The 14,867-nt window shown below is 41.1% G+C and overlaps 1 protein-coding gene across 2 annotated transcripts in view; it reads left to right on the top strand.

Annotated features, from left to right (window-relative positions):
- LOC140199462 (SPATS2-like protein) overlaps positions 1 to 8,741 on the top strand; it is a 99,921-nt gene extending 91,180 nt beyond the window's left edge. For both annotated transcript variants that reach the window (XM_072261599.1, XM_072261598.1), the window contains exons 9-12: positions 742 to 851; positions 2,637 to 2,739; positions 3,710 to 3,906; positions 7,764 to 8,741. In XM_072261599.1, the coding sequence (XP_072117700.1) occupies positions 742 to 851; positions 2,637 to 2,739; positions 3,710 to 3,906; positions 7,764 to 8,165 (812 nt within the window). In that variant the 3' untranslated portion in view covers positions 8,166 to 8,741. The remainder of the gene's footprint in view (positions 1 to 741; positions 852 to 2,636; positions 2,740 to 3,709; positions 3,907 to 7,763) is intronic.
- Positions 8,742 to 14,867: the final 6,126 nt, after the last annotated feature.

Below are 14,867 nucleotides of genomic sequence, written 5' to 3'. Positions count from 1 at the left end.
TAGACCTAATTTGCCATGCAAATACTTTGTGACATTCAATATACTTCAGTGATGAAATAAACAGTGAAGGGCCAATTTCATAAATCTGAAGCACAACTTATCAGCTTGTGTAATTTAACTACAGACAGTATCTATCCCCCGTACTTTATAGCTTTCTTGTTACATACACCTGTTAGGGTGCATTGTCCAGTTACCTTCAGCCAGGAGCAGATGTAATCAGGTGGTTCCCAACCTTCACAGGGTGTTTCAACCCTTAACCATGACACTCTCCAGTTAGTGGGCCGGCAGTGGTGGCCAAATCACTGCCCATCTGCTCCTGGCTTCCAGCTCCCGTCCTCTCGCCTATTCCAAATCCAACAAGAGGCTCGTTCTGCCTCTTCCCCCATCCTACCAGCTGCTTATTTTTTGCTCCTTTCGTCCAGGCCCAGATCTGACAACAACCAGCATGCTGATTTGGCTGGGAAACCTCTGCAGCCAATCTACTGAGGGCCATCACCATTCATTTGGCAACAAATACTACTTCATTTATTTCACAATGGCTAAGTGAAACAAATGCAGGGATGAAGGCCATCTTAAAAAGGCTTAGAATATATGCTTTATTTCTATTCTTTCTAAATCATTTGCTGTTGAAAAATATGCAAGATAGAACAAATTTATGAATGTTCTAGAAAGTTTGTTCCACAGCCATTCAAAATCCAAAGCTTTTGGCTAATTCATACTATTTTTAATCTTATTTTTCAGTGGAGATTCTAGAAGGAAGACAGAGAAGGGCTGAGGAACTAAAGAGGTTGACCGATATGGCCATCCAGATGTCAGAATCCCAGCTTGCTGAACTCAGAGCTGAGATTAAGGTCAGTGGTTAAAAAAAATTGTGTCCTGTCCTGTAGAGATGGATTGCTGAACTAAAACAGAATGCATAGTTCTGAGCGGGATTTTTATTCTGCTCAACAGATCTATCCTGCACCACCAATTCCCTACCCTACATGTAGGGGAGTGGGATTCATGGGATTATTCTGTGAACTCTGTAATATACAGACCTTCATACTTTAATTCTTGCCAAGAAGACATTGCAGACAAGACCCAATGTTAATTGCCATCACAAGTTGCTCTGGCTTTAATACAACTGAGAAGCTTGTGAGGCTGTTTCTAAATACCACTAGGAATTAAGAATTTTGGTATGAAAATAATACAAGAATACAAGAAGAAATTTGGTTAAAATGGCGCCAGCGTACAATGCTCCCTCAGTCGACAACTTCGAGGCAGCACACGAATATTACTTTTTTACTTTTACATCTGCTTTTCACTTTAACTATGTTTCTGGGACTGTTAGAGCCTGCGATTTACAGCTTGGAGATCGTTTGAGTGACCCAGCTCTCTGCTGGCTCCAAGAAGATTCTGGGAAGTGAGTGTGAACTTGGACGGTCTCGATCTGGGAAAACTTCGAGACGGTGTGCAAGCCAATGTTCAACCCCATTTCACTGTTTAAAGCATGCATGAGTCATAGATTAAAGCATCAACGCAGACTGAGTTATCAAGGCAAGCAAGAATTCAGCACCGACTGCCTGCCTTTTGATTGCTGCCGGAAGAGAAATCTGTGAACGGCATATCACTGTGTGGCTCACTGTAACAGGCGGGTAGGCCTCTCTGCCTCACGTGGTGTCCTTCTCTTTCGATGAATCTCAATACCTCAGGATGGTATCGTGGTTCTGCATTTATGGATTAGACTATCGTGTTTATGAACCATGGACTTTTCAGACTTAATGGTTTTTATATTCTGTGTCTTTTTATCACCCATTCCTTTTCTATTTTGTTGTGCGAGGGGAGGATGTTTGGGGGTTGATGTTCTGTTAGTTTTTTGCACAGGGGAGGGGTTATTTTTGGGGGGGGGTCGATGTTCCTGTTCCATTTTGTGTGGGGGAGAGGGGTTTTGGGCATGGTTGATGATTCTGGATGCCATTCTTTATTGTAGGGGGAGTGGCTCTTTGAATGACTTTTGTGTTTTTTCTTTGTTTCGTGGCTATCTGGAGAAGACAAATTTCAGAGTTGTATCTGGATATGTGCTTTGATAATAAATGAACCAAACTACATTAAAATGACATCGCATTGCAGAGAGTAACACCAGGCTATGGAGCAGCAACAAATACTGCAAGGAAGGGAGTGATAAAGATAAAGATGAGCTTTATTTGTGTTGAAGTTTCGATGTACATTGAAACTTTGAAAGATGCAGTGAAAGGCATCATTTGCATCAAATCAAATCAGCAAGGATGGTGCAGGGAGCAGCCCATGAGGTTTGCCACACTTCAGGCACAAATATAGCAGCCCACAACTCACTAACCCTAACCCTAACCTTATGTCTTTGGATCGTGGGAGGAAACCAGAGCACCAGGAAGAAACCCACACAGTCACGTTGAAAATGTACAGACTCCTTACTGACAACAATGGGAATCAAACCCTGATTGGTGATTACTGGGGCTGTAAAGCAGTGTACTAACTGTTATGCTATTGTGACACCCATGGTATAGGCAATAGGATACTGTAGCACTTTTTTAATTAACAGATCTTAGATACTTAATTTGTGATGCTGTCCACTGTCAATGTTTTGAGTGTAATTCTAGTTTTTACCTTTTCACTAATAGCAATTTGTAAGTGAACGTAAGTATGATGAGGATCTGGGCAAGTCAGCACGATTCACTGGTAATGTCAGTAGCCTGCAGACCCAAATCCAGCTGTTTGGAGAAGGTGAGTTTTACCAGAGCTTAAAAATGAGAGAACAATGATGATTAAGAATGTGACATAAAGTTAGATTCATGGTAAATAGAAGATATTACTGTGAAGAAGTCAATCAAGGAACATTAAATGCACCGTTGTGAAATTAATAGAGGGACTTAATGGACAAGTTCACAAAAAAACTAGTGCTGGATAGTCTCCAAAAAAGAAAACCCTATAGGAAATTTAGGTTTTATCCCAAGAATCAGAATATAAAAAGTGAGATGACAAATCTGCAGTAAAGTAAGAGCTCAGTGGAGTACTCTGTCCAGATTGTGTCTGCACCATCTAGGTCAGGATTGGGCAGAGGAAAGTACAGAGCAGGGGACTGAGATTGACTGGATTGCTTTATGGAGAACTAACATGTTTCAAGTTCGTCTTTCTGTGCCATAATGTCTCCATGCTTTTGTCATTGCTGGGACGGGCGAGAGTCAGTCTTGCAATCAGGTTGAGTGTGTAGAGAAGGGTGCTGGTGGTCTAAGGAATAGACAACAACGAAACAGGGAGAGGATAAATGGGACCATTGGGATTGCTCCAAGATCCAACATAAATAGTGCAAATGAGGAATAGTGAAGTCATGTTCATGGCTTCATCCACCATTCAGAAATCTGATGCCAGTGGGGAGGAAGCCGAGTTAGATGAAGTAGAAGAATAAAGGAAATGAAAAAAGTATGCTAAATAAAAACCTGATAAATGAGCTGATTGTTATTTGTATGAAATTTCTTGTTGACTTGTCTATGTATGTCTGTGGTACATAATTAAACTGTGTAAAAATGGATTAGAACAAATTTGTGTTATTTCAGATCTCCTGCAGCAGTGGTAATATCACTGTGAATGGATTAAACCAGGTGTATATTCTCAGCATGATTTCTGAGATTTCAGCTACAGCCTCTAGCCTGAAGCTTCACAGGATATTGTCACTAAGGTATATTTTTCTATGCAGTTTCACATCCAAAGAATAACTACTCCACAAGATCACAGTGCAGCTCCTTCTTGGTTCCACGACATCAAAGTCCTCGAGGTGATTCCAGTAACGTTCCTTCACCATCAAGCTCACTGAGTGCAATAGCATCCACTGGTCATAAAGTAATGAATTCCAAGGACAGTTCAAATGTACAGAAGGTGCCTACAGACAGACAGGTAAGGAGAGCACATTGCCATTATTACTGCTTCTTAACAATGCTAGACTGTCAGTAGTAATGCCTATAAAGAGCAACGCATAAGGCAACCCACTCACGAGTCAAGGAACTCTTCTCTGAGAGCTTTCAATGCACTTATATTCTTCCTTAAATAAGGAAACAAATACTGTATCTGTACTCCCGATATGTTTATACCAACGTTCTATTTAGCTAAAGAATAATCTATTTTTGAAATCAATTCACCTAAAAGTAAAAAAAAAATCTGTTTCTGAATTACTTGTAACTGTATTTTAGCCTTATGTGAATTGAACTCAGGGATACTCTGGACCCTCACAATTCAGAGCTCTGCAAGCTCTCACCATTTAGATAAAACACTTGTTTTTCTTATTTTTCCTGTCAAAATGGACGAATACACATGGTCCTCTATTATATTTCACTTTGCTCACTCAGTTGTCCTGTTCACATCCTGTTGCAGCCTCTTTATAACCTCTTCATAAGGAATAGTGCAAGACATAAAAAAGGACTATAAGCTGCAAAAATCAATAAATAAATAGTGCAAGCGAGGTAGTGTGGCTTCATGGACAATTCAGAAGTCTGATGGCAGAGGGGAAGAACTGTCCTTGAAATTGTGTTACATCAGGTAGAAAAATTTAAAAATGACAAGTATGCAAAATAAAAACTTAATGAATGAGATGGTTTATATTTTTGTGAAAACAGGTAAGAAACCCACTTTCCTACTGTTTTCATGTAGCTTCTGTACACTTGGCACCTTACAGGTCTTTAATATAAATTGTAATATGTCAATGCCCCAGCATTAATCAATGTGGCAGCTTTTCCTTATACCTTGCCAAGGAGATGTTGACCCACTTATGACTATTCTTTGTTTTTCTGTTAGCAAGCCAATTTTCTATCCAGTTATTTCCTGTACCATGGGTTCTCATTTTCCATAACAGACTGTATATGGCCTTTTGTAAGTTTAACTACAGAACATCCACCAGTTCCCTTTTATCCATAGTACATTTTACTTCCTCAAAGAGCTCCAATAAATTGGTCAAATCTTATTTTCCTTTCAGAAAACCATGTTGGTTTTGCCTGATTACCTCAAACATTTCTATGTGTCCTGCCCTAACATCCTTCAAGCATCTTGAAGCATTTTCCCAACTGAGCTTTGTAAAGTAATTTCTAGGTGATTTTCAATTAGGAGTACTCTGGATACTTTTGACGTCATCCAAACCACAGGCTAAATTTAAATGAAGCGAGCCTTTTCACCCATTTCATCTCATCTTTACAGAATATCATCTTCCCAACTTTTTAAAATTAGTTGAATTTAAAATATAGTCAATAAAAATATAATCATACATCACAAGATTAAGATTCATTGCAACAATTACAGGTACTGTTGCATTAATTCTTACCATTACATTCAATAGAAAAGAACAACAGAAGGTGATAGTGATTCTGATGTTGCTTGACTTATACAAGGACTGTATCAAATCCAGGTTCCCTATTCACTAATGTTGCAACCAGGTATTGCACGAGCAGGATTTCATAGCAGAGGAAGAAATGGGAGGTAAGGCAGCCATTGGACAATCAAGTCATGCAGCACTGCAACGGGTGCCCAACCCCAGCACACGTTACTACCAACTATCTATTGATGCTAATCCCACTTACCAGATCTTGGTCCATAGCTTCTATACAACTCAGGTATTTGGGTAGATATTTTGTAAAAATGTTGCGAGTGTACCTGATTCCTCCCACCATGTAGGCAGTGTCTCTGGATCTTAACCATGCACTCACTTTCTTTCTAAGTCTCTTACCCTAAACCCATTCCCTCTTTTGGATACCACTGCTCTGGGGGATTTTCCTCCCGTGTGAATGTCCCTCAGAACGTTGCATACCTCTGTCAAGTTATTCCTCAACCTGCTCTACCCCAAGGGAAACAAGCCTAGCCTAATCAGTCTCTCCTTAGAACTCAGACGATCCATCCAGGCAACATCCACGTGATAATCAATGGAGAATCTGCAGTTGCTGGAAATCCAAGTAACACACACAAAATTCTGGAGGAACTCAGCAAGCCAGACAGCATCTATGGAAATGATTAAACAGTTGAAGTTTCATGCCGAGACCCTTCATCGGGCCCTGAGTAAAAAGCTTAAGCCAGAAACTTGTGTATAACTTAAATAAAGGCAATTGCAAAAGCATGAGTAAAGTGGAGCTTGAAATCAGAAATAAAAGCTCAGATGTTGGCCAAAATTTATGTAATTTTTGGCCTTTTTCATAATTCTCAATAACTGCGTATTCCATTCTGAAACTCAAGAGGCCAGGCAGTATCCATGGAAAAGAGTAAACAGTTGATGTTTTGGGCTGAGATCCTTCTTCAGGACAGGGGAAAAAGATTAGAAGTCAGACTAAGACTGCGTAAGGTGTGGGGAGAGGAGAAAGAAATACAAGGTAGTAGGTGATAGGTTAAACCAGGAGTGGGGAGGGTTGAAGTGAAGAGCTGGGAAGTTGATTGGTGACAGAGATAAAGGGCTGGAGAAAGGGAGATCTGATAGGAGAGGGCAGAAGGGGAATGAGCACCAGAGGGAGGTGAAATAGAAGAAAGAAGAGCACCAGAGGGAGGTGAGGAGGTAAGGTGAGAGAGGAAAACGGGAATGGAAAATGGTGAAGGGGTATATCATTACTGGAGGTTCAAGAAATTGATGTTCGTGCCATCAGGTTGGAGGCTACCCACACGGAATATAAGGTGTTGCTCCTCTAACCCGAGTGCAGTCTCATCGAGGCAGTAGAGGATGCCATGGACTGACATATCAGAATGGAAATGGGAAGTGGAATTAAAATGGTTGGCCACTCGGAGATCCCACCTTTTTGCTTGGTGAAGCAATCTCCCAGTCACTGGTGAAACACCTCAGGATCTCTCCAGAACTTTGAGGCGCCAACAGAGACAAAGCAGCTAGCACGACACTATCACAGCTTAGGGCATCAGATTTCAGAGTTCAATTCCGACACCATCTGCAAGAAATTTGTATGTCCTTCTTGTGAACACGTGGTTTTCCATTCGGTGCTCCAGTTTCCTCCCACATTCCAAAGACATCCAGTTCAGTAGGTTAATTAGTCATTATAAATTGTCATGTGATTAGGCTAGGGTTAAATAGGTGGCTTGCTGAGCAATGCGGCTTATTGAGCTGGGAGTGCTATTCCATGCTGTATCTCTAAATAAATAAATCTCCTCAGCACCTCTCTTGTGCAATCACATCCTTCCTATAGTGTGGTAACCAGACTGTAGATAATAGTCTTACTACTGTTTAACATTGTACCACAACCTCCCTGCTCTTTTCTTCTCTGTCCTAGCTTATGAAGCTTCTTATGCAGTCTCCAATGCACAGGATCACAAGAGGCTACAGAGGGTTGTAGACTCAGCGGGTTCCACCACAGGCACAACCCTCCCCACCACCAAGGACATCTTCAAAAGGCAATGCCTCAGGAAGGTGCCATCCATTATTAAAAACCCTCCCATCCTGAACACGCCTTCTTTTTGTTACTACCAATGGGGAGGTGGTACATGAGCCTGAAGGTTCACAGTCAACATTTTAAGAACAGTTTCTTCCCCTGTGCCATCATATTTTTAAATGGTCCATGAACCCATGAGCATTACATTGTTATTCATCTTCTGTATTATTTTGTAATGTCTTGCATTGTACTGCTGCCATGCAACAAATTTCACGACAGTTTTGTGTTTTACACATCATGGTAAACTGCAAATGCCTCACTTCTTCCAATTTCGCCAAACGAATTAGAGGACTGTTTGTATTTTTTGTTGAAATAACTTCTGAGCCTACTTTTCATTCTTTCTTATAGAACAATCAGCGTAATGGCCCATCGAATCAAAGACGAGGCTTCTACCCTCGAGCACATGGTCAAAGGCTCAGTGGAAGCAGTTTCCCAGGAAAAGCTGAAGATGGTAGGGATCGGAGCAGGAAAGGGCCTCCTCAGGAAGGTTATAAAAGTCAGCATCAGAACAGCAAGTCTGGGCATCAGGGACAAACTCATGATGCTGGCAAGCTGCTAACAACAAATTCAAATGGTCCTGTTCCACCAACTAAAATCAATTCGCAATCAAGACCCCCTGAACTAAATACTCCTGTGTCTGCAGTTCTCAGCAAAAAGGTTTCTCAGTATAGGTCATGCCCTATAAAACAAGAGATATCTGTTGATGCCAAAGTATTGTCCATACCTAATAGAATGACAGTAGTAGCCTAATTTAATTGAATTCCATTCTTTCTAGGATTAAGTTCTTTTGTGATTTACCTTCATACAATTCTGGTAAATTTAAATTGAAAAAAAATTATTATTTTTAATTTTATATTTTCTTGTCTCAGATAAAGGACCTTGTGAAAATGAGTACATTTTGCTGAAATTGGCTATATATTGCATTTGTAAAGGAAACTGTTTTTAAAGTTGCTGGAAATGACAATGTTAGAGCATGAAGGTAAACTGTAATCATTTTGCTGAGAAAAGAAATGATCACATACGTGGCGTTTATTTTGGCTGAGTCATGGCAGGGTTTTGTGGGGTTGGGCAGTAGGGTAAGATGTGTTGTCGTGTGGTAGAGCCAAGAGGCTGTATATTAAGAAATAAAGTCATAAATGAAGAGTCTTATGCTCAACCTGTTCTCAAAGGATATCTGTGCAATGTTATCTTTTTGAAAATTATGCCATTTGTGAAATGACTAATAAAGTTTTTAAGCATCTCCTTTTGCTGAAAGTGCCCCTTTAACAAAATAATCATTCACCAGATTTATTATTAATAATACTTAAATACTTAATAAAATTTAACAATAATACTTTAAAATAATGTGTTCTATGTTCCATGATTACTGTTTGACATCTCTCATTCAAATACAATCTCTACTTTTGTCTGTGGATTAGAATTCACAAAAAAAAAATGGAATTTAAATTTATTTTTAAGACATTAATAATATTTTAGATTCCATACTCATCTTTAGATCCTGTTTTGTAATATGTTTAAAATATTAACAAAAACTTTGTTTTATCAGACATCTGGTTTATTGTATTTGAAAATTACTCAACATGATTGGACACACGAGAGACTGCATATGCTGGAGTCTGGGACAACACACAAAGTGGTGGTGTTTAAAAGTAGATCAGGTGGGATCCAGGGATGTCCAGTCCATCGGTCCAAATGAAAGGTCTCAACCCAAAACATCACCTATCTATTTCCCTGCATAGATGCTGCCTGACCTGATGAGTTCCTCCAATATTTGGCGTGTTCGTCAACATAATTGGTTGCTTGGTCTCTACATCACTGGTGTGGGAGGCCATACATTCCTGTGAAGTGATTTCCCAGAGCAAGCGTCGTCAGAATGGAGGGGATCTAAATGAGAAGGTGACTAGATCCTCTGGTACAGCTTTAACCGAGATCAGCAGCAGACACCATCACTTCGCTGTTGACTGCAGAATGTTGGCCCCTGTGTCTATCAAAACATCAGGGGAAATTTCATGGCCAGTCCTGAGTTTCTCAATACTCCCATAAACTTCTGAAATAAGACAACTTTTTCCTCAGTCATTCCTCCCAGGAATCTGATGGGAAAAACTAACCCAATACAGTGCAATAAGAAGTTTGCTGCATCCAGACTAGAATTACGGGTTATAAATTTAGAGTGAGAGTTGAACTATTAAAAGAGGAATCTGAGGGGAAACTTCTTCATAGAGGGTGGTGTGAGTTTTGAATGAGTTGTCAGCAAAAGTGGAAGATGTGGATTCAATTGTAACATTTAAGAGAAGTTTTGATAGGTACAGGGATGAGAGGTGCAGACAGATGTGATGAGGCAGAAGACTGGGTTGGTATGGACTAGATGGGCCAAAAGGCCTATTTCTGTGCTGTTGTGCTCCATGACTCTAACTCCTCTAATTTGTAGTTCAGCATTGATCAATCTCCACAACGCCTTATTCACGTACATGAAGTCCCAACAAAGTCCTATGGCAGGGCACAGGGCTCCAAGTAACAGCCAATTGCTCCACCCGGTGTCAAAACTGGGAATTCCAAATTTGGCAATGGTTGCAATGTGGTTCGAAATTTTGGTTTACTTTTTTCCCCTCTTGCAAAAGTACAATTTTGTGGCTGTGCACTCAAATACCACGTGTCCGGGGACAAGAGGGATGTGACGACGAGTGGGCAGGTAGGGGGTTCAAGAGGTAGTGCTCGAGGAGCTTCAGCCCTTGATCTTGTGCAACAGGTAATGGGGATAGTATAGTCATGGAAATGAATGCAGATCTCTGTCACAAGGATCAAGATTCCCAAAGACTATATTGCCTGCCTGGTGTCCGGGTATGGCACTTCTCCTCTGTGGGAGGGGCAAGATCCAGTTGCCATGGTCCATGTGGGTACCAGCAACTTAGGAAGAACAAGGAAGGAAGTTCTTTTGAGGGAATTTGAGCAGCTAAATTAAAACAGATCAAGAGGTAATAATCTCTGGATTGTTACCTGACCCATGTGAGAATTGACACAGGATAAGTAAAACCTAAAATTCAAAGTTCAAAGTAAAACTCATTATCAGAGTGCATACATATCTCCACATATAACCCTGAGATTCTTTTTCCTGTGGGCATACTCAGCAAACCTATACTACAGTAACTGTAAACAGGATCAATGAACAACAAACTGAGCAAATACGAATATAAATAAATAGCAATAAATAACGAAAGCATGAAATAACAAGATTAAGAGACCCTAAAGTGATATCATTGGCTATGGAAAGATTAGAAATAGAACAGGGGTAGTGATCCTCTTTTGTTCAAGAGCCCGATGGTTGAGGGGTGGTAACTGCTTTTGAACATGGCGAACTAAATGCATGGCTTAAATATTGGTGTGGAGAAGTGGGCTTGAATTCATAGGACATTAGCACCAGTGTTGGGGATGGAGGTATATGCTAAGTTGGGACAGGTTTCATTCCATACTAGGACTAGGGTCTTGATGGATCACCAAAACTAGGGCTGTAGATAAGGTTTAATACTAAACAGAAGGTTGGAGGGGTGGGGGCAGGTTCAACAGGTTGAAAAAGTATGGATAAAGCCAAAGGGAAGGAGACGCTTCTGAAATTTCCAAAAGAATAAGACAAAAATATAGAAAGAGGTAAAAAAATAAGAGTTCAGGCAACATGGAGACAAAATTGAAAAGAAGGGTGGTGAATACAGAGCAGAAGGTGTTATATTTGAATGTGTGCAGTATATGAAAAAAGTTAGATGGTCTTGTAGTGCAGTTAGAAATTGGAAAGTGTGACATTGTGGGCATCACAGCATTATGGTTGAAAGGACATTGTTGGGAGTTTAATATTTGAGGATACACATCATTTTGAAAGGACAGGCAGGTGTGCAGAGAGAGTGGGGTGACTCTGTTAGTGAAAAATGAAATCAAATACTTAGAAAGAAGTGACATAGCATCAGAAGATGTGGAATCCTTGTGAGTAGAGTTGAGAAGTTGTAACGGTAAAAAGACCCAGATGGTAATTACATATAGCCCTCTGAATGATAACCAGGATGTGCGGTACAAATTACAATCGGAGATAGAAAAGTTCATGTAAAAAGGACAATGTTACGATGGTGAAGGGGAAGTTTCAATATGCATGTAAATTTGGAAATTAGGTTGGTGCTGAATTTACCAAAACGAAGTTTAGCAACTTTGGACCCAGAAAGGAATGTCATCAATCAAACTGGGCACAGTACTGACCAGGCAAATAGATTGGTCCTGACCAAGGAGCCAGACTTTTCTCTAGTCCCCAGAGCTACACCTTATCAGGACTACATCGGCAGAGTGGAGCAAGCAATCTGAAAGCTCCCACTGGACACCGTGGAGGAGGTAGGGATAACGGTCAGCAAGGCCCTCGAAAGAGCCGATTTGCCGAAACCGAACATTACAAACGGAAAGCGACTGACTCTCCAGCCACTGCTGCGAAATCCAGCCATCATGATTTTACCAACAGGCAAACAAAATGCAATGGTCTTGTGGTCCTCAGCAGAACACCACAGGAAAGTCCATCAGATTCTGGATGATCTCCCCTACAGAGTTCTAACATGGGATCCCACGGATTCAATTGCGAGGATGACCTCTACTTTACTGAAGAAATCCGGATGGCCAGCAGACATATGCAAGACACTTCTACCTCGGGTGCCAGTACCACCAAGACTTTACAGGCTCCTTAAGATGCACAAGAAAGGTTCCCCTCTGAGGCTTATCATCAGGGCGATAAATTCTCCAACTTACTACCTTGCTGAGCATTTAACGACCATGCTGTCTCCCTTCGTTGGGGGCTGTGAGCGTCACATCACAAATTCGACCAACTTCGTAAAAACGATAACCAACATCCAGATGACCCTGGAGGGCATAACGTCAATTTCAACGTGATGTCTCTGTTCATGTGAGTTCCCATTAAGGTTAGTTTGGTCCTCCAGTGGCTGAGGTTTGATAAGGGTATCAGTGACATTTTTGAATACACCCTACATCAACGTAGTTTCTCTATATACTATGAACAGATGGACAGAGTGGCCATGGGCTCACCCTTGTCACCGGCTATTGCTAATTGCTACATGGAGGATTTTGAGGCGGGGGCTCAGTTCATCGCCCTTATGCAAATACTTCTTCAGATATGTCGATGACACCTTTGTAGTGTGACCTCATGGACCCCAGGCAAACCAACAGTTCCACGATCATCTGAACAGTATAGATGCAAACATTCAGTTTCCATAGAGATGGAGAAGAATGCTTACCTCCCGTTCCTGTACATTCTAATATGACGGAAACCGGGCAGTAGCCTCAGACATGGTGTCAATCAGAAGCCCATTCACACAGACTTAAACCTCAACAATAACAGCACCATCACACCTCCCAATATAGAGTGGTTCTTTCTACTTTGATTAACCATGTGAAAACTTTTTTGGACCCAGAGAGTCACCACGAGGAAATAAAATGATTACGCACAACGTTCCACCGAAATGGCTACAAGGTGAAGGAAATCAATCAGGCCCTTAAAAGAACCAATGGAAAAACTGGGAAACCCTAACAATGAGGGTGAATCTGTCACTCCCACCTGTCTTCCCTATATTTCCATGGAAGGATCACCAGGATCTTGAAGAAATACCAGATTAAAATCATCTCCAAACCATTAAGAAAGCCTAAGTCCCCGATTACCCGGGTCAAAGCTGACCTGTGACTCAGGACAGCTGGTGTTTACAGGATTCCTTTTGAATGTGGGGCAGTATATATCGGCCAGACAGTGCATACAGTGGAAACCTGCATCGAGGCACATTGGAAGTGTGCCCGTTTGGGTTACACAGAGAAATCGGCGGTAGCAGAACATTGCATTTGCAATGGTCATTGGATTGCATTTGACGGCGCAAAACTACTGTGTGGTGCCAATGGCTTTTGGGACCACTTGGTGAAGGAAGCAATTGAAATAAGAATAGAGAAAAAGAATTTTAACAAAGATAAAGGTCTTTCTCTAAGTAAGAACTGGAATTTGAATGTAAACACGGTGGGACAGTGGAAACCTGATTGGTCGAGGACTAACTGATCAGGAGGGATGGATAATGGGTATATATATACCAGCAGACTGACGTGCCTCGGCATCATCCCTGATGAAGATGGAGTTTGTCATTGAAACGTCAGGTAAAATCGAGAAGCCTGAGAAGAGTTTATTTGTCATATATACCGGGAAAGCATGACATCCTTTTTCAAGTTGTAGACCTGTGTTCCCAGATCCCTTTGTTCTACCATACTCCTTAGTGCACTACCATTCACGGTGTAAGACCTACTTTGATTGGTCCTACCAAAATGCAAGACCTCACATTTGTCTGCCTTAAGTTCCATCTGCCATTTTTCAGTCCATTTTTTCAGCTGGTTCAGATCCCGCTTTAAGCCATGATAGCCTTCCTTGGTGTCGACTGCACCCCAAATTTTGGTGTCATCCAAAAATTTGCTGATCCAGTTAACCACATTATCATCTAGATCATTCATATAGATGACAAACAGCAAAGTAATGAATCAGATTTGATTAGGGAGCTTAAAGTAAAGGAATCCTTAGGAGACAGTATTCAGTGTGGAAGTCACCAGCAGTATGTCTGATGTTGTAGTGTGTGAAGGAAGAGAAGTGGGTGTAGTTACTATTACAAGAGAAAAGGTGCTTAAAAAACTGAAAGACCTAAAGGTACACAAGTCTCTTAGACCAGATAAACTGCACCCTAGGGTTCTGAAAGAGGTAGCGGTAGAGATTGTGGTGGCATTAGAAATGATCTTTCAAAAGTCATTAGGCTCTGGCATGGTGCCAAAGGGCTGGAAAATTGCAAATGTCTCTCCACTCTTTAAGAAAGGAGGAAGGCAGCTGAAAGGAAATTATAGACCAGTTAGCCTGACCTCAAGTGGTTGGGAAGATGTTGGAGTTAAGAATGAGGTGATGGAGTACTTGGTGGCAAAGGACAAGATAAGACAAACTTAAGGGAAAATCTTGCCTGATGAACCTGTTGGAATTCTGAGAGGAGATTTGATAGATGTATACAAAATTATGAGGAGTATAGATAGAGTAAATGCGAAGAGTCTTTTTCCACTGAGGTTGGGTGGAACTACAACCAGAGCTCGTGGGTTAAGGGCGAAAGGTGAAAAGTTTAAGGGGAATGAGGGAAAACTTCTTCACTCACAGGGTTATGAGAGTGTGGAACGCGCTAGCAGCACAAGTGGTGTATGGAACTTTGATTTCAATGTTTAAAAGAAGTTTGGATAGTAGGGGTATGGAGGACTATGGTCTGGTGCTGGCCAATGGGAGTAGGCACTTTAAATAATTCGGCATAGACGAGATGGGCCGAAGGTCCTGTTTCTGTGATGTACTTTTCTATGACTCCATGACTCTATATCAATGCAAATGCAAAAAAGACGTGACGGTGGCTATATTTCATG

The sequence above is a fragment of the Mobula birostris genome, chromosome 6 (genome assembly GCF_030028105.1).
Source record: "Mobula birostris isolate sMobBir1 chromosome 6, sMobBir1.hap1, whole genome shotgun sequence".
NCBI lineage: Eukaryota > Metazoa > Chordata > Chondrichthyes > Myliobatiformes > Myliobatidae > Mobula > Mobula birostris.
Note: the sequence above shows the minus strand (reverse complement) of the source record. Positions and strands in the feature narration are given on the sequence as shown.